Source organism: Zalophus californianus, chromosome 2 (assembly GCF_009762305.2).
Source record: "Zalophus californianus isolate mZalCal1 chromosome 2, mZalCal1.pri.v2, whole genome shotgun sequence".
Taxonomy (NCBI): domain Eukaryota; kingdom Metazoa; phylum Chordata; class Mammalia; order Carnivora; family Otariidae; genus Zalophus; species Zalophus californianus.
Genome location: NC_045596.1, coordinates 56,536,792 through 56,561,446, shown reverse-complemented (window position 1 = coordinate 56,561,446; position 24,655 = coordinate 56,536,792). Strand labels below are relative to the sequence as shown.

At 34.8% G+C, this 24,655-nt stretch overlaps 1 protein-coding gene across 1 annotated transcript in view; it reads right to left on the bottom strand.

Moving 5' to 3' along the window:
• Positions 1–1,960: 1,960 nt before the first annotated feature.
• DCK (deoxycytidine kinase) overlaps positions 1,961–24,655 on the bottom strand; it is a 30,852-nt gene continuing 8,157 nt past the window's right edge. The window contains exons 3-7 of the mRNA XM_027599117.2: positions 10,872–11,065; positions 9,727–9,874; positions 7,557–7,672; positions 6,702–6,792; positions 1,961–4,145 (exon numbers count right to left, since the gene is read on the bottom strand). Coding sequence (XP_027454918.2) covers positions 4,119–4,145; positions 6,702–6,792; positions 7,557–7,672; positions 9,727–9,874; positions 10,872–11,065 — 576 coding nt within the window. The 3' untranslated portion in view covers positions 1,961–4,118. The remainder of the gene's footprint in view (positions 4,146–6,701; positions 6,793–7,556; positions 7,673–9,726; positions 9,875–10,871; positions 11,066–24,655) is intronic.

The following is a 24,655-nucleotide window of genomic DNA, read 5'->3' as shown; positions in this document are numbered from 1 at the left end:
AAGACAGTATGGCAAAAGAACAGACAAAGAGATCAATGTATACATAGTCAAGTGATCTTCAACAAAGGAGCAAAGGCCGGACAGTGAAGCAATTATCTTTCCAACAAATGGTGCTGGAACAACCGGACATCCACAAACAAAAAGAGGAATCCAGACATTGACCCTACACCCTTCACAAAATTAACTCAAAATGGATCATAGACCTAAATGTAAAATGCGTAGTTCTAAAAGTCCTAGAAGATAACACAGGAGAAACCCTAGATGACCTTGGGTACGGCAATGATTTTTTAGAAACAACACAAGTTATAGGACAAAAACAACAACAACAACAACAACAACAAAAAAGAAGCAACATAAGATATAATCCATAAGAGAAATAATTAATAAGCTGGACTTCACTAAAATTAAAAATTTCTGCTCTGTGAAAAACAATGTCAAGAGGGTAAGATAAACCACGGACTGGGAGAAAGTATTTGCAAATGACACATCTGATAAAGGACTGTTATCTAAAGTATACAAAGAACTCTTAAAACTCAATAAGAAAATGAACCCAATTAAAAATGGGCAAAAGATCTTAAAAGACACCTCAGCAAAGATATACAGATGGCAAATAAACATATGAAAAGATGGTTAATATAATGTCATTAGGAAACTGCAAATTAAAACGAGATACAACCATATACCTATTAGCATGGCCAAAATCCAAACCACTGATAACACCAAGTACTGGCAAGGTTGTGAGGCAACAGGAATTCACATTCATTACGAGTAAGATAGCAAAATGATACAACCATTCTGGGAGACAGTTACGAAGTTTCTTAAAAACCTAAACACACTCTTACCATACAATCCAGCAATTGCACTCCTTGATATTCACCCAAGTGACCTCAAAACTTTTGTCCACACAAAAATCCACACACAGATGTTTATAGCAGCTTTATTCATAACTGCCAAAACTTGGAAGCAACCAAGATGTCCTTCAGCAGGGGAGTGGATAACGATGGTACATGGAGACAATGGATTATTCAGTGTTTAAAAAAAAAGAACAAGCTATCAAGCCATGAAAAGAAGCCATGGAAGAAACTAAATGCAAATTACTAAGTGGAAGCCAATTTGAAAAGGCAACATACTGAATGCTTCCAACTAAATGACTTTCTGGAAAAGGCAAAACTATGCAGACAATAAAAAGATTAGTGGTAGCCAGAGGTTGAGTGGGGGTGATGAACAGAACACAGAGGATTTGGGGGGGCCATAAAACTATTTTGTATGATACTACAGTGGTGGATATATGTGATTATTCATTTGTCAAAACCCACAAATGCACAACACTGAATAAACCTTAATGTAAACTATGGACTTTGAGTGATAATGTGACGATGTGGGTTCATTGATTAAAACAAGTGTACCACTCTGGTGGGGGATGTTGATAGTGGAAAAGGCCGTACAAATATGGGAGAAAAGAGTATATGGGAACTGTACTTCCTACTTAATTTTGCTGTGAACCTAAAACTGCTCTAAAAAATAAAGTCTATTTTAAAAAGTTAAACAAGAGAGAGACTGATAAAATCCAAATAAGGTCTGTAATCTGGTTTAGCATTTCTGGAGGTAATAAAATTTACATCTCTCTATAAAAAATACTTTGGGACTCTGTGTCCTTTAAAATATGACAGACCTAATTTCTAGGCAGTTCAGTATACAGTGCTCAAAGTTTCAGACATAGAAGATGAAAATATTCTGATGAGGGAATGCACAATTAAAATTACCTTCTTAAAAGAGTCAACTATAAAAATTAGTACATACAGTCTGATGTAAGATGATCTAATATGGGAAATAGGATCCAAAGAGATAATTCAGACCACTAGGCTCAATACTCTTGACCCACCCAATGCTACATCTTTTGAGTCATAACAAACAAATTTTTTAAGCTTTTATTCAATTCTACAGATTTAAAAAAGGCATTAAGTTAAACATTTCTAGAGGTTACTAAAAATCTCTAAATTATGTCTTCACTTAAAACAGATTCAATGTTATTTAAACCACTGTCACCTTTTTATATTCATAATTTTTTTCTTCAAAAGTAGAATTTTAATTTTAAAAAGATAATCATTTCAATGGGTATAGCTCTATCACAGTTCATGAGATTTATACTTATTTATTAAGCTAATATTTAGTAAGTAAATTCATTTGTATCAAACACAAACAAAAAAACCCCACACAATATCATGAGAGAGTTTCAATATTCATGGTGAGTGTAGAACTTGAGACAAAGTCTCCCTTTCAAAAGATCAGTGCATCCCAATGTTTAACCTACAAAATTATCATCCTTGATTATCAAAAAACCAAAACAAAAAATGCCATTTTAAAAAGGAAAACGAGTTTCATAGTCAAAGTGACTCTTCCCCTCATTTTCCAAAAACAGAATTTTTCCAAAATGTCAAGTAGAAAGGTTAAATACATAGAAAAAAACACTACACACCTTAACTAAATAAACTTGAAAAAAAACTTTATCTACAGACCTAAAATGAATCCATGCAGATTTTTAAAAAATTACAACTATTCTACCTCCTTGTCTTCTTTACTATTATATTTCCTTATATATACTTAACAAAAATGATAATGCTTTCAAGATACAGAACATATAAAACAAGATGATTTTTATCAGTAATTTAGAGGAGGAGGAAAAAACCCTAAGGTATAACCCTACAGAGAAGCAAAGGAAACCGTGAAACGATGAGTGATCATGATGCTCTCAAAGCAGAAATGTGTGACTTTCATTTAAACTTTCAAACAGCAGGCTGCCAGGGTGCCTGGCTGGCTCAGTCAGAAGGGCATGCACTCTTGATCTTGGTGTTGCGAGTTGGAGACCCATGTTGAGTATAGAGATTACTAAAAAAATAAATAAATAAAAACTAAAAAAAAAAAAAAAGAAGAAGAAGAAGAAAATAGCAGGCTGCCTAATTAATCCAGAGAGTAAGAAAGTAAGGGCAGGAAGTAAGAGCTGGGATAAAAGAGACTGCACTGCTAAGAAGATAATCGATCTTGTCTTCAGTTTCTGTTTTGACTTCTGACCAAGTATAAAGGGAAAGAAAAACTACTCATTCCCAGCACAGGGTCAACAAAAAATAAAATAGAAAAACTTATCCCTTGTTCTGTTCCACTAAATTTTTACTGATAAAAATGGGAAGAAATTTAGGGAAAACTATACTTTCACCTCAAATGAGTTAAAGACAATCATAATTTAAACCATCTTTTAACTATAAGAGTAATATTCCATTCTAAAAGAATGGTCTGAGAGAAAGTAGGTAGCTATTTTAAGCTCCATATAAATTGAAACTTTAAACTCATTTATCTTTTAAGTACAGAAACATTTTAAGTTATCATTTCATCTTTAATCCTCTAAAATCCCATGCAAAAAGATGCAGTCTCACCCATACCACAAATGTGGAAACAAGAGCAGGAAAAAAAGATTAAATACTGGTAAGTTATGCCATTACAAAATGGGAACAAAGTCTGACCTGCTCCTTTATTAATGAGTTATAGACACATTCATAAATATCAATGAAGTAATTAAATACTAAACTGGTCTTATCTTCCACATAAATTAAGATGGAAGGGGAGACACTTGATCAAAAGTATTTAAAATAAAACTTCATAATCCTTTTTTAGGGATTCCTTAAATCCCGCTTTTCAGCTTGTAATAGGTACACTAATTTACACGAGTCACATTACCATTTACATGTAATATTAAAGCTCCCAGTTAAGAAACTGGTCACCAGTGAAATAAGAAGCAAGGGGGGGATGGGCAGACAGCCCGCTGAGGAGAATAATGGAGGGGAAAACAGAAGGAGGCTGGGTCCTTTATGGTGTAATTTAGCCAGTACTTACTCTGGAACCATCTACCTCTAGATGTTGTGAGAGATAATTAGATGTCTTAATTTTTTTTAAAGCATAAAAGAAAAGAAACTGCTCGTGAACTTTTATATAGAATTCATCAAAACAATTTTTTTCTTGGAACAAAAATGGTAAAAAACCTGGGTTTTCTAGAGACTTGTATCAATATTGAGCTACGAAGATACACAAAGCTGGAATCATTTGGTTGCCTGTAGTCTTCAGCAAAATCACAAAGTGCTCAAAAATTCTTTGACCTGAGGGGAGGAAATAAATATTAATGTAATTCCTTGACTAATCGGAAATGTCTAATTTTCATCTCTATTTAATAGTATAGAACAGCTGAAGACCCAAACTGTATAAGTAACTCCATCACAAAGCCACAGCATTTATTTTCAAAAGATATATTAGTACTTCAGTAGTAAAAGATAAATGACCTAGGGGCGCCTGGGCGGCTCAGTCGTTAAGTGTCTGCCTTTGGCTCAAGTCCTGATCTCAGGGTCCTGGGATCGAGCCCCACATCGTGCTCCCTGCTCTGCGGGAAGCCTGCTTCTCCCTCTCCCTCTGCCCCTGCTTGTGTTCCTGCTCTTGCTGTCTCTCTCTCTGTCAATAAATAAATAAAATCTTAAAAAAGAAAAAGATAAATGACCCAAAATGTCATTACAGGAGTTATTAAGTTTACATCTAAGATTGATACAGTTCTGTAACAGCCTTAACACAATTTCATTATCTCTTTATAATAACATAGACCACTGACATACAGCTTTAGCACCAAAAACGTAAGTAATTGTTATGATTTAAACAACTCTGAAGGTCCAGACATGTAAACTTTGTAATTTTTCTGAAGCACAAATTTGATTCATGTATACAAATCTGTGATGTTAATATGCAAGGAAACGTCATATAAGTTGTGAATGAACCTAACCAACTGACCAACATCACAATGCAAAAAGATTCTGTTCTCCATAAATTCTAGATGACACAGTACTTCTTCAGAAGAAACGAAGATTACTGCCTTGTAAAAATACCTAAAGAAATACCTAAAAAATAACTACTGTAATAATGTTACCTGGTGACAGATGGTGACTACGCTTATGGTGGTAAGCATTGCATAACATATAGAATTGTGGAATCAATATGTTGTACACCTAAAACTATATATAACATTGTATGTCAGTTATGGATTTCAATAAGAAAAAGAAAGCCAACTACCAGCATTATTAATGAAAGTAAAAGTAAACAATATCATTTAAAGACTATTCTTAGTTAAAACAGAAGTGTTAGATAAAATTAAACAGTGGTTTTATAGATTCAACTCAGTTAAAAATGTTGGTTGGCTGTTAGTATTACAATGGCTGATTTAATTTTATTTCATTTATTTTCATAGTATTACGAATGAATTATATCCTATTTTTTTAAATTTTTTTAAAGTTTTATTTATTTGAGAGAGAGACAGCGAGCGAGAGAGAGAGAGAGAGAGAGAGCAAGCATGAGCAGGGAAAGAGGAAGAAGCAGCCTCCCTGTCAAGCAGGGATCTGGATGCAGGACTCCATCCCAGGACCCTGGGATCATGACCTGAGCCGAAGGCAGACGCTTAACTGACTGTGCCACCCAGGCGCCCCTATATCCTATATTTTTAACATCATTATGGTATGAAGACGTCATCTGAATTTTCCAGATATGCTTTACTTTATTTCTAGCCTGAGAAAAACAACTATATGCTACAGAGTATTTAATAATAAATGTTGAGATTTTCAAAATTCTTGAGATATATCCGTTATGAATATCAGGTTTCTGTTACAGTAAATAGCAGGCATTTTATGAAGGAGAAAAAAAAAATCAAATTTCTCTTAAAACTAAACAAACCAAAAAAATGTGGCTTCGATTTTAGATCTTGGATCACCACTAAGTTAATTAACATGGATAGCGGGATATTTATTATACAATTCTCATTACTATTCTCTCTCAAGTGTACATCAATAGGTTTTCTCCCAGTCCCTTTATCAGTACAAGCACCATTCACTAACAGAATGTAATCAGCTCCCAAATACGTAGATGATAGATTAACTCTGATTAGGACAATAACTCAATGATCAGGCAATGCCAATTCTTCATTGACAAGGTCCCACATAAAAGTCAGAACTAAAAATCCTTTAATCTCAAGACTTCAGCTAATAGGGCGCCTGGGTGGCTCAGTCATTAAGCATCTGCCTTCGGCTCAGGTCATGATCCCGGGGTCCTGGGATCGAGCCCCGCATCGGGCTCCCTGCTCAGCGGGAAGCCTGCTTCTCCCTCTCCCACTCCCCCTGCTTGTGTTCCTGTTCTCGCTGTGTCTCTCTCTCTGTCAAATAAATAAATAAAATCTTAAAAAAAAAAAAAAAAGACTTCAGCTAATATAAAAATGGATGAAATCTTTATCCTACAACTTCAAATATCTTCCATACTGAATTTAGTTGAAAAAGATGAATTTAATTTCACAAGTAGTTTATTATTCAAATACCTAAAGATTGGTGAGAGAAGGAAGAGGGGAAGAAGGGAAGGGGGTGAGTAAGAACTTCGGTTAATGTGATTATCCCCATATTACAGATAAAGGGACTAAAGGAGAAAAGAACCTCCCCATTCTAGGTAAGGCCACAAAGCTAGAATTTAAAGTTAGGGTTATTATCTGAGGTCTAAACCCCTCTAAAGCTCTTAACTATTTCTTACTGTAATTTTATGTATTCTTTTGTTAGAAAATTGTTTTCTCACAAGTTACCACACTTTTCTAGATAAAACAAAACAAATATTAGTGTATAGTCTTTGTATAAATCTACCTTTTCAATCAGACCGTTGTGTTTGTCTTTAAAGTCTTCATTAATATCCAGTGTTAAAATAGGGATTTCTTGTAGAAAATCAAAGTTGGTTCTATTTTAAAAAGAGAGATGGAAAAAAATAATTAGAAAAAGCAATAAATAAAGACAAACACTAAAAACTCACTCTTATACTATCTCTGGGAAATCAAATGTTGTCAATCATTTTACATTAAATTTATCCAGCAAGTACTTTATCTGGAAGCCCCTTCTTTCTCCCCTAGACTTACTACTATATAATAATACTAATATCTAAAAATCTCAAGTATAAAGTATATAAAGTTAGGCATTGTGACATGTAATTCTTCTCAAAAACCAAAAACTTCCCCTAAAGTAAGGAATGTTTGCATTTTGAAGATGAGAAAACTAAAGCTCAGGAAGGTCACTCTGAGGCTCAAGGGATGCATGCCTAAGGTTACACACCAACAAACCTGGATTTGACCCAAGATCTGACAAATGACAACAAAGTCCATGCTCTTAATAACTGTGCTATACTACTTCCCAAGACTTGATCTAAAAAATAAATCTGAAGTATCTTATCTTAAATTCTCTCTGAAAGTGAGTACCTAATATATCTGCACACATATATATTTCCTACTTCATCACTTAAATTCCATATATCATGCTGTCAATACCACTGGAGGAGATCAGCTATAAAAATTTTAAGAAAATAGGATCTCATTACAATACCCAATTCTGGGAGATCCTATAATACTAGTTCAAAATAAAAATGGCTGAAAATGAAAATCTGTACATGTTTAGATTAAAATTTGATAAGGTCTTTAAAATAAATAGTAAATAAGAATAAGGAAGTCTTACTTCAGTGTTCTATGCAGTAGCCAGCTCTCATGCTTATAGTGAAGCTTCTCTAAATATTCAAGAGGAATGCCTTGTTCTTCATTTCTTCCTCGTAAATATATTCTATTCAAGCATTTCTAAAAGCAAACAATAAGAAAGGGGTTGGGGCAAGGAACAATTATTCTTGTCTGCGGCCATTAAATTTTTTTTCTCTAGTATTTCTTTAGTTATGCTAGCCAAAATCTCCATTTATTCCTTCTAGAAAGTTGAAATAGTTCATTTTTCCCTCCTTATGCTTTTCAACCATTTGGTGTCTCTAAACCAAGTAGTAGTACTTTCAGTCTATAAACTTATGGGATCCATACTTGAAAAATACTGTAAAGTAAGTTCAGTAAAAAGTTCAATATACCAAACTGTGCTGCAAAATTTATTATAAATCCTCTTTTTTTTTTAAGATTTTATTTATTTATTCATGAGAGACAGAGAGAGAGAGAGAGAGAGGCAGAGGGAGAAGCAGGATCCCCTCTGAGCAGGGAGCCCGATGCAGGACTCGATCCCAGGACCCTGGGATCATGACCTGAGCTGAAGGCAGACGCTTAACTATCTGAGCCACCCAGGCGCCCATAAATCCTCTTTTCAAATACTTAAATGATCCTGCAATTAAAAGATATTACAAATAATATTGATGAAATCAAAGTTTTGTGTTTATAGACTTTAAGATACTGGCTATATTTTCTAGCAAAATGAAATTATTAGTATTCTTTATGTTCTACATTTGCATTTACTATTTTCTTAATTAAAAACAAAAAATTCTTTTCAAAAAATAAATAAGTGAATTTCAAAATTATTGTTAATTCTGGCTTCCTTGATATTAAAAAGAAGAACAAAATCATCACTTGGAATCTGAAACCTAGTTTCTTTGAAAATTCAGCTTCAATAACAACACAGTATTCTTTCAGGCTAAAAGTCATGACATTTATATTCATCAGAGCCTACTTTGTGGCTTAGGGAAGACATAGGAATAAAAAACATAGAAAAACTGGAATGTAAGCACGAAAACCAGAAATTTGTTAATAGAGTAAGCTCTTATTTAGGTTAGCTTTATGAAAGGAATCTACTTCCTGGATTCATTACATAATTTCATATATAAACAAGAATGGGGGCACCTGGGTGGCTCAGCTCGTTAAGCATCTGCCTTTAGCTCAGGTCATGATCCCAGGGGTCCTAGGATGGAACCCTGCATCGGTCTCCCTGCTCAGCAGGGCAACTGCTTCTCCCTCTCTTCCCTGCTCGTGCTCTCTCTTGCTATCTCTGTCTCTCTCTCTGAAATAAATAAATAAAATCCTAAAAAAAAAAAAAAAAAGAATGGCTATGTTATAACCTATCACGAAAGGCACAAGTAAGCTCCCTTAACTGAAAATGGTAAGGGTCCTCTAAGTCTCTTCTCAACTGAGGCTGCCATCCAGTCCGACCCATGAACAAACATAAAAGATTTCTTGAAATGGACTTTCATCAGCTTTGAGATTCATTCACAAATTTTGCTGAGTTCCTACTATGTACGTAGGCCCTGTTCTAGGCAATGGAAATTCAACAGTAATTAAAAATACCCGGTCTCACACCAAGAAGCCTATATTCTAGGAGTTGCTTGAGCAAATTTTTTAACCTAGCTGTGATAGATAAGAGACCTTGCAGAAGTTGGGAAGAAATAATGAAGAACAAAACTGAGGAAGCACAGAGAAGGGCCTAACAGAGCAACTTGCCAAATCTGGGTTTCTTCTTTGCTGGGAAAAGAGAATACTTCTATCTATACAGTTTGAGTTTCTAATTTGGATGTGGGGAGTAGAGAGTAGGGAGTGGAATTAAACTAAAATGCCTTCACTGCATACCACTAAAAGGACTTCTAAATATTACTTTAAATTGTCAATGGAGCAAGCAAATTTTTTTAAAACACTTTTTTTTTTGAAGATTTTATTTATTTTAGAGAGTGAACAAGAGAGAGAGCATGCACAGGGGGAGGGGCAAAAGGAGAGGGAGAAGCAGACTCCCCACTGAGCAGGGAGCCTGGCTGAGTAGGGAGCCTGACTCCGGGCTCGATCCTGGGATTCTGGAATCATGACCTGAGCCAAAGATAGACGTTTAACTGATTGAGCTACCCAGGCGCCCTAGCAAGCAAATTTTTATTGAGTCTCACCTCTGGAGTGGCTCGAAGATAAATGATTCCATCCAGTTCAAGGCTTTGGCCAAACTGTTGATTCATCCAGTCATGCCAGTCTTGATAAATTGTCCACTCTGTTTCATTCATACAGTCAGATTCATACAAATTAGATGCAAAGACATACCTGAAAGAGAGTCTACATCAAAACATAATTCTTTTCCAAAAAACACAAAGAAATAGAAAAGAGAAAATAAATCTATTAAATGGACATGGAACATTCTCCTAAAATCCATGGCAGATAATGCCTTAGACAGCAGAAAAAATCAATAGAATATCTCCAACTACAAGAAATATGTTCTTGGCCAGCAGTTCTCAAAAATGTAGTGTAAGGACCCCTGCTAGTCCCCAAGATCTTTCCAAGGGTTCCGTGAGAGGCCAGATTACTGTATATACAATACTTCAACCACATGGTACACAGACTGAATATAGAAGCATAAATGAGAATCCAGCTATCTCCCATTTAGACATTAAAGAGATTTGCAAAAATATAAAACAATCCTCTTCTAATTTTTTTGTTTTGAAAAATATAATTTTTGCAAGTATGTTATTTATGCTAATATGTAATGGGTTTATTATTACTAATTTTAAATAAATTAGTAAATGTTCTTTATATTTTTCAATCTTAATTTTTAATAACATAAACATCAGTAAGACACAAAGCTCTTTGGGCTCTTCAATCATTATATTAAGAATGAAAAGGGATCCTGAGACCAAAGTTTGAGAACATGTTCTGAGCCAACTCTCTAGCTTAAAAGAATCCTTACATAAGCAGGGTAACTCTAAGGCCCCCTTAGAGATTTTTGATCTTGCTCAAGATGCAAGTCTTGAATATAGATACAGACTTAACCAGAGTAGATGAAAATTTTAAGAGGGTTGGAAGAAAAAAAACTTCTCTGCAAATCTGAATGAGATGGCTATCATATTCCCTAGTTTCCATGGAAGCTAGCAATTAATAATGCTAGAACTAGGGAATGCCGTTACTACCAACCTGCTAAAGGTAATGTTGCATCTCAAATCCTCAACACAGCCTCTCTTATTCCTTTAATTATCAGAAACAGAAATAAAAATCCCAGTTCCAAGCCACGATTCCAGAATGACAAGGACAAGTCATTTATATATACCTGTCACTGTATATAGATCGTTCAAAAAATAATACAGGTTTCTCTGCATCTTTGAGCTTGCCATCAAGACAAGCAAGCTGGGCTCGTATTCGACTGAGGCAGGCATATGACTGGAAGGTAAAAGACCACCGTTCAGGTTTCTCGTACATCATCTGAAGAACATTTCCACCACTTTCCTGAGATGCTGTCAGTTCCTATTTTGAATTTGAAAAAAGAAACAAAAAGCAAAATTAATGATCAATAGAGCTATTTAAATTTTTTAAAAAGCTCAAAAAGAAGTTAGATAAATAAATGCATCACAATTAGCAAAACCAAGATGATTGAAGTCCTCTTCCTCCAGCTCTTTCCCATTGCAGTTTTCAGGTTGCCTGAGCTCTAGAAGAACCCGAAAGTCTAGTTTAACTATCGGTTCCTTAGAGCTTATCCACAAGAAGTCACAAACTAAAAGCCTATGGCAGAAAATACTTGTTTAGCCCTTTTAAACATTTGAATTAGTTGTCAATAGTTATTTAACTCGTTTTTTAAAGATTTTATTTATTTATTGACAGAGAGAGAGAGCACAGCAGGGAGAGTGGCAGGCAGAGGGAGAGAGAAAGGGAGAAGCAGCCTTCCCGCTGAGCGGGCTCGATCCCAGGACCTTGGGATCATGAGCTGAGCTGAAGGTCACAACCAGATGCTTAACAAACGGAGCCACCCAGGCGCCCCAGCTGTCAATATTTAATAGCTAAATAATTTCACATAATATACCTAGATTATATCTTCTTTTTAAAAACGCAAAAACCACCAACAGCATTTTCCATGGAACTAGAACAAACAACCCCAAAATTTGTATGGAACCACAAAAAGACCCTGAAGAAAAACAAAGAAAATCGTTATTGAATCCGCGGCCTCTGCCCCTCCAGCCAACTTAGTAGTCTGTAAGTTTTAGCAAGCACCTTTAGCCCTGAGTGATGGATTAACTAAAACTTTCTTGGTGTATCTATAGATTCTATATTGTTTCCTAGAAAAACCCGGAACCAAACCCTCTTGAACAACATCCCTCCCCCACCCCGGGGCACCAATACACAACCTCTGAGCACCACGATAAGGTCTGTAGCTGGCACCACTGAGTCTGCACACAATCAAGAAGTGTTAAAGACCACTGTGCTCCCTTTTACTGATTAACTGCCCTAAAGTTCCTTTAAAAATCTTTGGGCCAGGCAGAAACCCTGGAGTTGGTTTTTGGACAAGAGTCCACCTTCTCCCCAGCTGGTGGATCTCCTGAATAAAGCTCATATTCCTTTCCAATCAGAATTCATCTCTTGAGTATTGGCTTTCCAAGTGATGAGCAGTTGAACTTGGGTCTTTCAGTAACAGTATCACAATCGGAGACTTTAAGATAAACTACAAAGCTGTAGTAATCAAAACAGTATGGTACTGGCACAAAAACAGACACAGATCAAAGGAACAGAATAGAGAGCCCAGAAATAAACCCATGTTTATATGGTTAACTAATCTATGATAAAGGAGGCAAGAATATACAATGGGGAAAAGACCATCTCTTCAATAAATGGTGTTGGGAAAACTGGACAGCTATATGTAAATGAATGAAACTGGACCACTTTCTAACACCATACACAAAAATAAACTCAAAATGGATTTGAGACTTAAATGTGAAACCATAAAACTACCTAAAAGAGAATACAGGCAGTAATTTCTCTGACATCAGCCATAGCAGCATTTTTCTAGATACGTCTCCTAAGGCAAGGGACCAAAAGCAAAAATAAACTATTGGGACTACACCAAAATAAAAAGCTTTTGCAAAGCAAAGGAAACCATCAACAAAACAAAAAGGCAATCTATTGAATGGAAGAAGATATTGGTAATTGATATATCCATCTGATAAGGGGTTAATACCCAAAATATACTAAAAAAAACTCACACAACTAAACACCAAAAAACCCAATCTGATTAAAAAATGGACAGAGGACCTAAATGGATATTTTTCCAAAGAAGACATACAGATGGCCAAAAGACACATGAGAAGATCCTCAACAACACTCATCATCAGGGAAATGCAAATCAAGACCATGAGATCTTACTTTATACCTGTCAGAATGGCTAAAATCAAAAAAGATAATAAGTGTTGTTGGCAAGGATATAGAGCAAAAGGAATCCTCATAGACTATTGGTGGGAATGTAAATTGGTATAGCCACTGTGAAAAACAGTAGAAGGTTCTTCAAAAATTAAAAATAGAATGACCATATGATTCAGTAATTCCACTACTGGGTATTTACCCAAAGAAAACAAAAACACTAATTCAAAAAAGTAGATGTACCCCTCTGTTTATTGCAGCATTATTTACAATAGCCAAGATATGGAAACCACCTAAGTGTCCACTGACAGATGAATGGATAAGGAAAATGTTATATATATATGTGTGTGTATATATATCCTATATATAAAATATATACAAAATATAGAAATATAAAAAATAAAAATATATATAAATACATATAGTGGAATAGTACACAGCCAAAAAAAGGATGAGGTTATGCCATTTGCAACAACATGGATGGACCTAGAGGGTATTGTTAAATGAGAAAGGCAAATATATGATTTCATGCATATGTGGAATCTGAAAAAAACAAATGAATAAAAAAATAAACAAAAAGCAGAATCATCTATAAATACAGAGAACAACAAACTGATGGCTGCCAGAAGGGAGGATGGGGGATGGGCAAAATGGGTGGAAGGGAGTGGGAGATACAAGCTTCTGGTTCTGGAATGAGTAAGTCACAGGAATAAAAGGCACAGCATAGAGAATATAGTCAATTATATTGTAATAGCATTGTATGGTGCCAGATGGTAGATACACTTGTGTATTCAGTTCCTATATAACTGAAATTAATGTAATATCGTGTGTCAACTATACTCAAATGAAAAAAAAATGTCTTTTAATGTGAAAACCAAGCAATACTGTGCCTGTAGTTCCTCTCAATAAAAATTACCTAGAGCCAAGTCACCCATGCTTCCATTAGGTGGGACATACGCTCTCCAGTTTATCAGCCCCTGTCATTCCCTGTTGATTCTCTCAACAGGCCTGATTTATTTGTTAGCTACCTGGCCCCCCTAGGCATTTTAGGCCCCAATCTTCTAATAAAACAGAATAAGTCCTCCCTAAAATTTTGTGATTTCATATCATATTTTTAGAACCCATATTTTCAGTTTAAGAAAAAAAATGTAGAATAAAAAATAAAGCAAAATCTCCGTAATTTTTTTTTTTTTTTTTTTTTTGAGAGAGAGATGGAGAGCATGAGCAGGAGGGGCAGAGGGGGAGAGAAAGAATCCTCAAGCAGACTCCATGCTGAGCGTGGAGTCTAACATGGGGCCCAATCTCATGACCCTGAGATCATGACCTGAGCCGACACCAAGAGTAGAACACCCAACCAAACTGTGCCACCCAGGTGCCCCAAACTCGGTAATCTTATAAATGAATCTGAAATAGCATCTAGAATTCATGAATTACTTTCCTTTCTATAAAATACAGTTTTCCTAGCTCTGTCCACCAAAAGGCCTATAAACAATGACAACCTTTTAGGAACAAACATAAATGTCACCCAGATTATGATCTCTAAATACCATTTCCCACTGAAAGGAATTAGGGTCACATACCTGATTCTACGTCTGAAGAAAGAAATGTACAAGATGAGTTTAACACCTCTTGTCCCAGGAAACAAGTAAACTATCAAAATCAACTGAGGTTGTACCAAGGGAGAGGGAGCCAACATGAAAGGGCTTCCACTTGTCAAAAAGACAGAACCCTTTGAACATCCCGAAAGGAATGGTGAATGGAAGGCAAAAATTTATAAATTCATTAATACTAAAGAAAACCAGGAAAAAAAAAACTCTCCAATCATCTTTGGAGATTGCTAGGTCACCAATTAATTACTCTGGAAATCTCTAGATAGACAGAAAAAATTATCCAAAATTTTATTCTGGCCCTTTCTATACAAATGTTATTTCAAGTTAATGGAATAGTAGATGAGGAAAAGGTCTTCTCTGACTGAAGAAATCTCAGCTAACAGGCTTGATTATTAGAATATTACCTTTTCCAACACCAACTGATATATTAGATTAGGGCAACAATTAGCAATACATCCTAAAAATCATTAGAGAAAAGCTAATAGGGAATTTTATAATGTATGAATTAGGCTGATAAAACCTGAACAGACCAGGGAAATGCAAATCAGAACAGACTGATTGATTTTAACATCACAAAAGACATCCTCCTGGTGGAATGTGAAAGAAAATACACATCATCACCTAAGAAGTCCAGCCAAAAAAGAACACCAAATCTAAAATAAAGCTCTAGAGATCTAACTACAAATTTACAGGAAATACAGAGATTGAGAAACATGTTAAACTATACCACAGAGATGCACTCAGCCAAGACCATAATGATGGAAACTGTACAAGAACAAATGACCCAGTTTCTTCAACTAATAAACTGCAAAGAAAAAAGAGGAAGAGGAACCAATAGATTAAAATTTGAAAGGCTTATCAACTAAATATAACATGTGAACCTTATTTGACTCTTGATAACAACAAACTATAAGAAAATTATAATAGAGAAATATGAACACAAACTAGATGTGATGACACAGTGGAATTACTAATCTTTTAGCTGCAGGGTTTTTTTTTAAAAGAATCTTTTTTTCTAGAGTTTCTATTGAGTCTTTAATTTCTACAGATAAAAATATTATCTAGAACAGAGGTCATCAAAGTGTGGCAGGGGAATGACTGAGGAGTCCCAGAGATCCTTGCAGGGGTCTACAAGAAAAAAAAATGATTTTAATAATAAATGTACCTTTTTCCATTCTCATTCTCTCATGAATGTATATATTTTTTCTTTTTCTTTTTTTTAAGATTTTATTTATTTATTTGATAGAGAGACAGACAGAACAGAAGCAGGGGGAGTGGTTAAGGGAGAAGCAGGCTTCCCACTGAGCAGAAAGCCTGATGCGGGGCTCCATCCCAGGACCCTGGGATCATGACCTGAGCAGGAGGCAGACACTTAACCAACTGGGCCACCCAGGAGCCCTGAATGTATAATTTTCTAGAAGCTACGTAACACATGATATTGCAACAGTTTGAATGTAGAAGCAGATATGAGAACTCAGGAATAAGTCAGATATTAAGGGATGTGCAACATATAAATCAATGTCACTTTTCTCACTAAATTTTTTTTTTTGGAAAATATTTACATTAACATGTAATGGGCTTACTACTGTGATTTTTAAATGAATTAGCTGATAAATTTTTTAAGTGTTTCAAGTTAAATTTCAAATATATTAAATATTGATAGATCTACTTAAGTCTTTGGTTCCTCAATAACCATAGACTACAAATATATATATATATATAAAACTGGAGAGCATATGTCCCACCTAATGGAAGCATGGGTGACTTGGTTCTAGGTAATTTTTACTGAGAGGAACTATAGGCACAGTATTGCTTGGTTTTCACATTAAAAAACATTTTTTTTTTCATTTGAGTATAGTTGACACACTATGTTACATTAATTTCAGTTGTATAGCAACTGATTCAACAAATCTATCTTATACTGTGCTCACCACAAGTGTATCTACCATCTGGCACCATACAATGCTATTACAATATAATTGACTATATTCTCTATGCTGTGCCCTTTATTCCTGTGACTTATTCATTCCAGAACCAGAAGCTTGTATCTCCCACTCCCCTACACCCATTTTGCCCATCCCCCATCCGCCTCCCCTCTGGCAGCCATCAGTTTGTTCTCTGTATTTATAGATTTGATTCTGCTTTTTATTTTTTTATTCATTTGTTTTTTTCAGGTTCCACATAAGCATCAAATCATATTTTTGCCTTTCTCTGACTTATTTTACTTAACAATATCCTCTACCCACAAATTTTTGTTTTTAGATTTTAATACAGTCTGATTAAAGTAGTTTAAATTAGGGGATATCTCATTTAATATGTGGATTTTTTTTTTAAGAGACTTGGTATTCTAAATGAATCTCTAATTTGTAAAATATATAGGAAATAATTTTGAGCATTTGAGGACTTCCATTGCTACTTCACTACTATGGGTCAAAGTCAATAAATCCTACCATTCTACACTTTCCAAATCAAAATAAGAGGATGAACAGAAAGAAGCCACTGATATTTCTTCCTTTTTGTGGCAATATTCTTTCTTTCTTTCACAGTAATAGAATATATTAGAATACATTAATACTAGAGTTGTCAGATTAAGAAAGAAAAAACAAAACCCAGAACCTCCAGTTAAATTTGAATTTCAGATAAATAACAAATAACTTTTTAGTATAAGAATCTCCCAAATATTGCATGTACTTTAATTTAATATACAACACCTTATCTTCCCAACCCAGCGGACTTTCATTTTTGTTTTCTTATTTAATTCTTACACGAGCTTCATTTTTCCCATTATCATTCCCATTTTAATGATAAAGAAAAGTATAGGAAAACTAGTGCTTTCTAAGATTACATGGCTAAATAATAGCTGAATTAGAGCTTATAAATATTTAGATTATCTGTAAAATTTTATTGCAACAGCATAAAATGTAACTGAATTTCACCTACAATCTATCCTTAAGCATATGCTTCTCTTTTTAAACTTTTTTTTTTTTAAGATTTTATTTATTTGACAGAGAAAGAGATAGGGAGAGCAGGAACACAAGCAGGGGGAGTGGGAGAGGGAGAAGCAGGCTTCCCGCGGAGCAGGGAACCCAATGTGGGGCTCTATCCCAGAACACTGGGATCATGACCTGAGCGGAAGACAGACGTTTAATGACTGAGCCACCCAGGCGCCCCCCTTTTTAAACTTTAAAAACCCATTTTATTAAGGAAAATATACGAATTCCAATTTTATCTATAAGGAAAAGGACAATCTCACATACCTTGGGATATGTCAGTCATTCTCACTTCCTAATATTCCCCCTCTCTAAATTCCAGTGACCCAACAGTAATCCCTAAAAGGATCAACACATGCCAAATCAAACATATAAACCTAATGCTTCCATTTATAGGAACCACATCCCACTATTATTAGTTCAACTGCAACTGCTTTAGCAAAGAAGAGCTTTTATTCATAGTCCAGACAACCAGAAGGGAAAACATCCTAGGAGAGTAGTCCTCCCTTTGTGAACTAGGAATGATCATTTCCCTACCTGTCAGAAAACCAAGAATGAGCTCTGCCCTAACAGCTGATTATCTGGAATACTACTCTTTTTAAAAGGAAGACAGTTTATCCACCACGTGCACTGTAGGGTCAAATATTTACCCATAGTCCCAGACAAAAGGAATAAATAAGGACCTGTCTTCATAGATCCCTATGGTGGGCAAAGGATGCTTCCTCAGCCTGTAAAGTCAAGCTATATAAAGTTTCCCCCAAAAAGTCATATAAAGTCTTTAATCTTGTATAGTAACTTTCAAGGAATAAAATATGATGGCTTAATTCCTATTCTTAATCTTTGTCCAAATAAACACCCCTGAACGCTTCCTAGAAGGTCACGCTCAAAGTAGGTGGTTTTCCTCCGGGGGGAAAAAAATCCAGAAGTGTAAATATTGACCTCAAAGTTTCAGTTAAGAACTAAAAACCACACAAACACATGGCACTGAGGCAGAATTTAAATTACATACCACAAACCACATAATTAACTGAATCTTCTTCTGAAAACTGAAAAAAAAAAAGTATAAAATAGCAAGAAGCTAACTGTCAACAATAGGTCTGTTTAGAAAAAACTCAGCACATGATGAACTGAAATAAGGGTGTAATTAGTTGCCTTCCCAAACTGCTTAAAGAATAAATTTATTAAATTTCATTAAAAAGGCTTTGTTAATTTAATTATAAACTGACTTTGCACTTATTCAGCATCCTCCAGGGGAAAAATGTTTCATACAAGTGAATCTTTTCAGCTAAATGAAGTTTATCAACTTAACCACTTTTTTTACCTAGTTATTTTTACAGGGAGAAGACACTAGTATGTATTTTATTTTCCTACCCTTGTAAGGATAGTATTTTGAAAATTACTCAGTAATAGACACTTACTCTTAGACAACTTTATAAATATCGACTGCTGGATTTATAAAAGAAGTTTATATGTGTAATTGTGCCTCCAATGTACACATAAAATATCAGACACAAACTGTTCAAATTGCTAGTCAATCTTATACTAAATGAGCCCAAATTGGTATTAGTTTTTAGTTCTTGTCTATTTTTCAATTTCTTCCTTAGGTGTCAGGTCATCGACATAACCATGTCTTTATAGTCCCTCCCTTGATAGCCCCTTCTAATCAGAAAATAAGTTTATTAGATTGTGTCAAAAGTGTTAAGTAGATACCCTATGAAGAAACCACATTAATTTTAATGCATAATTTTGTGACCTCCATTGGGGCCGCTCAAATGATGTTTCCTTCCTTTTTCTCAGCTTATTTGTATGTGCCGTATCTAGTACTTTCAACTATTACAAACATTCCCTCTTAAAAGACAAGGTAATTAAATATGTGTTTTTGGGGCGCTTGGGTGGCTCAGTTGGTTAAGCGTCTGCCTTCGGCTCAGGTCATGATCCCAGGGTCCTGGGATCGAGTCCCGCATCGGGCTGGGAGCCTGCTTCTCCCTCTGCTTCTCTCTCTCTCTCCCTCTCTCTCTCCCTCTGTCTCTCATGAGTAAATAAATAAAATCTTAAAAAATATATATATAAATAAATAAATAAAATCTTTAAAAAAAAACATTTTCTCTTAACAAAACTTCTTCCTTTCTTGGATGTCAGCTACTCCCCCTCAAAGAGGGTCTATGAGTAGACCAAAAAACATAAACATAAATGTACAATGTGAAAAAAACAAAACAAAAACCAAAAAAACTCAAAACAGAAATACCAGGTCATATTAAATTTCTTTCAGTATTGACACCAGCTTTTAGACACTTCCCCAGTTCTTCAGAAAGGTGGTAGATGATTGTGGTTATTTTAAAGTAAATCAAATTCAAAAATAGCTTCGGGGCAAAAAGTGATATAAAGTAATAAAAAAATGAAAAATAACGAAGTAAAATAGAGCCTTTAGGCTTTCTCCCTTTGTACATTAAATTAACCAGAATATTAATGAGCTACAGTTGATTTCATGAGTTACAGTTGATTTCATGATAGGTGCTAGCATTTATCTGATAGCAAAGTAGACTCCAAGCTTAATCCTAACATCATTTAAAGAAGTTTTTTCACTTCACTAAAGGAATTACCTATCTTTGATGCTAAAGTAGAGGGCAGGGTGGTAGTGGTATCCATGTATATACGGAATTCTCTGCAGTAAAAATGTTAATTCCAAACACAAAAATTTAAGTCTTGGATTAGTTTGCTCTGGTCCTGGTTACATTATCCCTGGCATACTTTTATAAAATGAATGGGCTTAGGACTGTGAGCCAAAGGTCATATTTAAGTTTTTCTAATAGTTTTTTTTTTTTTTATCTCTTAGAAGTGGAAAATAGAGAATATTTGTTGAAGATCTCTTCCACATAAATTAATTAAACTTGGTACTTTTGAGTTTTAGTTACATTAAAAAATAAACTTAAGGTACTCCTATTTAGAAATGTGTGTGTGGCAGATACTGCTATGTGTTCCCTAAAGCCACGTTGTTTTTCTTCCTGGACACAAACTAAGTTTTACTTCCCAGCCTCCCTTGTAGTTGAGTGTGGCCATGTGACTCAGTTTCTAGTCAATGGAAGCAGGGCAGAAACAATGTATACCATTTCTAAGCTTCACTCTAAAAACCTCTCAAATGTGATGTTTCCCTCTTTCTCCATCAGCAAGAAATAAAGGACACCAAGACCCTAGAGCAGAGGCTCTCAACTTCAGCTCCAGGGCAGGGGTAACAAAGTATGGTCCCCACAACAGCCACATCAGTATCACTTGGGAACTTGTGAGAAATGCACATTTTTAAGCACCCACTCCACACCAGACGTATTAAATCAAAAACTGGAGGTAGGGACTAAATATGTGATTTAACAAGTCTTCCAGGTCATTCTAATAAACACTAAAGTTTAAAGCACTGTTCTAGAGGTTCAATGAGCCACAGTTTAGAAAGGGTATGGGTCCCTGAGTCACAGCATGTAGGCTATCCACCAAACACCATATTGTACTGTTCTCTGAGAAATAAAATTTTATTATTTTTAACTACAGAGATTTTAGAGCTCATTATAGCAGCAAGTATTACCTTAAATCTACCTGATACATACATTTAATAATATCTATTAGAAGTGAACTTGGTTCATCTGAAAAGCACTTAGGATAAATTTGCAATGCACAGGGATAACAAAGTAGGTTACATATATAAAATGGGCTTGTTATATAGTAAGAAGTTTGAAACTTTTTTTGAAAAACTTGGAGGACAATATGCTAGGTGAAATAAGCCAGTCACAAAAGGACAAATACTATTGTGATTTCAATTATATGAGGGTATCTACAGTAGTCAAATTCAGGGGCACCTGGCTGGTTCAGTCAGTGGAGCACGCAACTCTTGATCTCGAGGTTGTGGGTTCAAGGCCCAGAGTGGATATAGAGATTACTTAAAAATAAAATCTTTAAAATTTAAAAAATAAATAAAATCTTAAAAATTAATTAATTAATTAAAGTAGTCAAATTCATAGATGTAAGAGAGAACAGTAGTTCCCAAGGGTTAAGGGAAAGGGGCAAAGGAGAATTGTTTAATGAATATAGTTTTAGTTCTACAAGATGAAAAGATTCTAAAGATCTGTTTTACAACATTGTAAATACACTTAACACTACTGAACCGTATATTTAAAAATGGTTTAGATGGTAAAATTTATGATATGTGTTTTTACCACAATGAAAATATTAATCACACAAAAAAAGACTACATATCTCCTTTTATTGGCTTTTCCAATACTCTTTTACTCTTGCCCAAAGTAATTCCAAAGTCTACTACATGAAAATAAATTAGAGAACCAATACTGACTCATCACCCAATTATAAAAATAATAGTCAGCTAGTTGCTCTAAAAATATAAATGCTTAAATTAAAACTAAATAAAAAATCTGCAGTACAATTTTACAGCTCTCAACATGTTAGTTGTTGTTTGAGTTTAACTACACCATATTAGAAAATTAACTGTAAGCCAGGATATCATTTTCTACTTTTTCAGGGTAATCTAAAAGCCCATATAAAACGTTTTCTTTTGATTCTATGCATGAAGTTTTGGAGACTACAAATTGCTGGAGTTTTTGTATGCAACTATGAATGTTAAGAATAAAATACATATTAAAAATTTATCCAAGAAAACACTGTGTATAATCTTTACCAACTTGAGTGTAATTTTATCAGTTTTTTCCCCTCTTAAAAGGATCCAGATAAAAAATGTGAATGCCTCAGGGTCAAATTATATTATGTAAAAGTTGATAGAATATCTCTAGAAAGCAGTTTAACTATATTTATTTTTCAAAATCTATATTCTTGGGCCTACCTAACTTCACTTTTGGAAATTTGTCTTAAATAACCCAGAATACAGATTTAACCACAAAGATTTTATCACATTACTAAGCAAATAGGGTATCATTCCACTATTATTAGGCATTTATATTACATAAATACTGGTACATGCACACAATAAGTTAGGCTGCCTTTAGAAATCATTTACAGAATGTCATTTTTAATGACCTTTGATATAAACATTATGGGGAGGAAAAAAACAAAGCACAAAATTGTTTACGGTTATGCAAAGTAAGATCTATAGTCTTCTCTAGGTAATAAGATTGCAGGCAAGTTTTATTTCCTTCCTTTGGTACTCTATGATATTTTCTTAACTTCAAACAATGAACATGTATTACTGTATAATATTTTTAAAAATTATGTCCCCCCCACTGCCAATATTAGATATAGTAAATTCCTATCATAAGATACATATAGGGTGGTGGGATAATAGATAAGTTTCACTCTGTTTCTGTCATTCATATCTGTAATTCTGTAACTCACTTCATGATAGAATACTTCATTATTTTGCAGAAAGCACAAATTATTGTCAAGATAAGTGAAAACCAGTAATATCGAGTAAAGATACAAAATCATTTATCTTTTAATTCTAATCTAACCTCTGTAAACAATGCAAAAGAGCTGAATTAAGTTCAATCAAAAAAGATTAGAATCTACCAAACAAAATAATCATAAAATAGCCAACAAAAGTTATCAGGTGATTTCAGAAGGTATGAGAAGTACTTTATCAAGCATTCCTAATTTTCAAGAATGACTTATCAAAAAATGCTGTTATTTGTTTTTGGATTTTTTTTTTTTTTAAGATTTTATTTATTCATGAGAGACAGAGAGAGAGAGAGAGAAAAGCAGAGGGAGAAGCAGGCTCCCAAGGAGCAGGGAGCCCGATGTGGGACTCGATCCCAGGACTCCAGGATCATGACCTGAGCCGAAGGCAGACGCTTAACCATCTGAGCCACCCAGGCACCCAAAAAATGCTGTTATCTGAAAAACAAGTATATTTTATCCCTTCTTTATCATAGTTCTAATTTCCAGTAGCTCCTTAGCGGTAAAAAAGTGTTGGATAAAAGTAAAATAATGCTTTGCAATTAATAACAAAGATACCCTAAGACTTCAGCTCAATAAGAAAAACAGGACAGAGCAGAGATATGTTCCTAAGAATTTGTCCATCTCAAAAATAAGCTAAAAGGAAGCAATTAAATCAAAGCTTTGGGCCTAAATAATAATATAAACCACCAAATAAGCAACTATTTGAAATAAACCTTCAATTCAAAGATTGATGATCATCTGGGTGGCACCTTTAAAAATAATCTTACCATGGGAGGGGAAAGGAGGGAAGGCTACATAATCTTTTTAGGTACTCTACCTCATTATTTTGCTAAAATTGGTGCAGCTTATCAATAGTATAGCAACATTTCAGCCACTAGGTAGCAGGTAAAAAAAATGCAACAGCTAAAAAACAAAATGCAAGCAAAGCATGCAGGTGCAAATTAAGTTACTGACTAGGGTAAGAGATCAAAGGTACCAACAACCCAACTCTTCCAATTCTACAGCAACTGCCAAGAAGTGTGATTAAATGAAGAACACCCAAAGTATGACTGGCCTTGCCAAGGTTCGGTCTGAAGACCGTCTTCTAAGAAAATCGAGATTTTGGACCGTGGGTGATTCACACTATAAGGCCAAGGAATCAATCAGAAATGAGTCTGGGGAAGAAGGGCTCGACGATGAAGGAAGTAAATCCCATTTCTTGAGTTTAGTGGAGGTGTGGAATAAAAGAAAATATCCAAAGCTAAAGAGAACCCACCCACCACCATCCTCACACTCCACAACCTTATCTCCAAAATACTATCCACACTGTCTGAAATGCCACCTAGAAGTACAGAGGACTAACAAGATAAACAGACCCCAAAATATACACAAAAATAAAACTATTCTCCAAGAATATGCACCAATTAAGGTTATCAAATTTTAGTATCATGGAGACATGACTAGATTATAGTAAACTGTATGATGAACATATAGGTTCATCCACATAGTAGTTACAAAGGTCAATTTGGAATTTTGACTCCAGTACATGGGAAGAAAATGCCCCACCCATAAACATGAGTATCAGATCCATGAAACCAAGAATCTTAAAATAGAGACAGATGCATCAATGTGTCACAGTCTGATGACATCAGTCATTAAGATAATATAACTAATTCCCCTGGGCTCTGATTCTAAGCTTAACAGACAACCTGCTTATTATA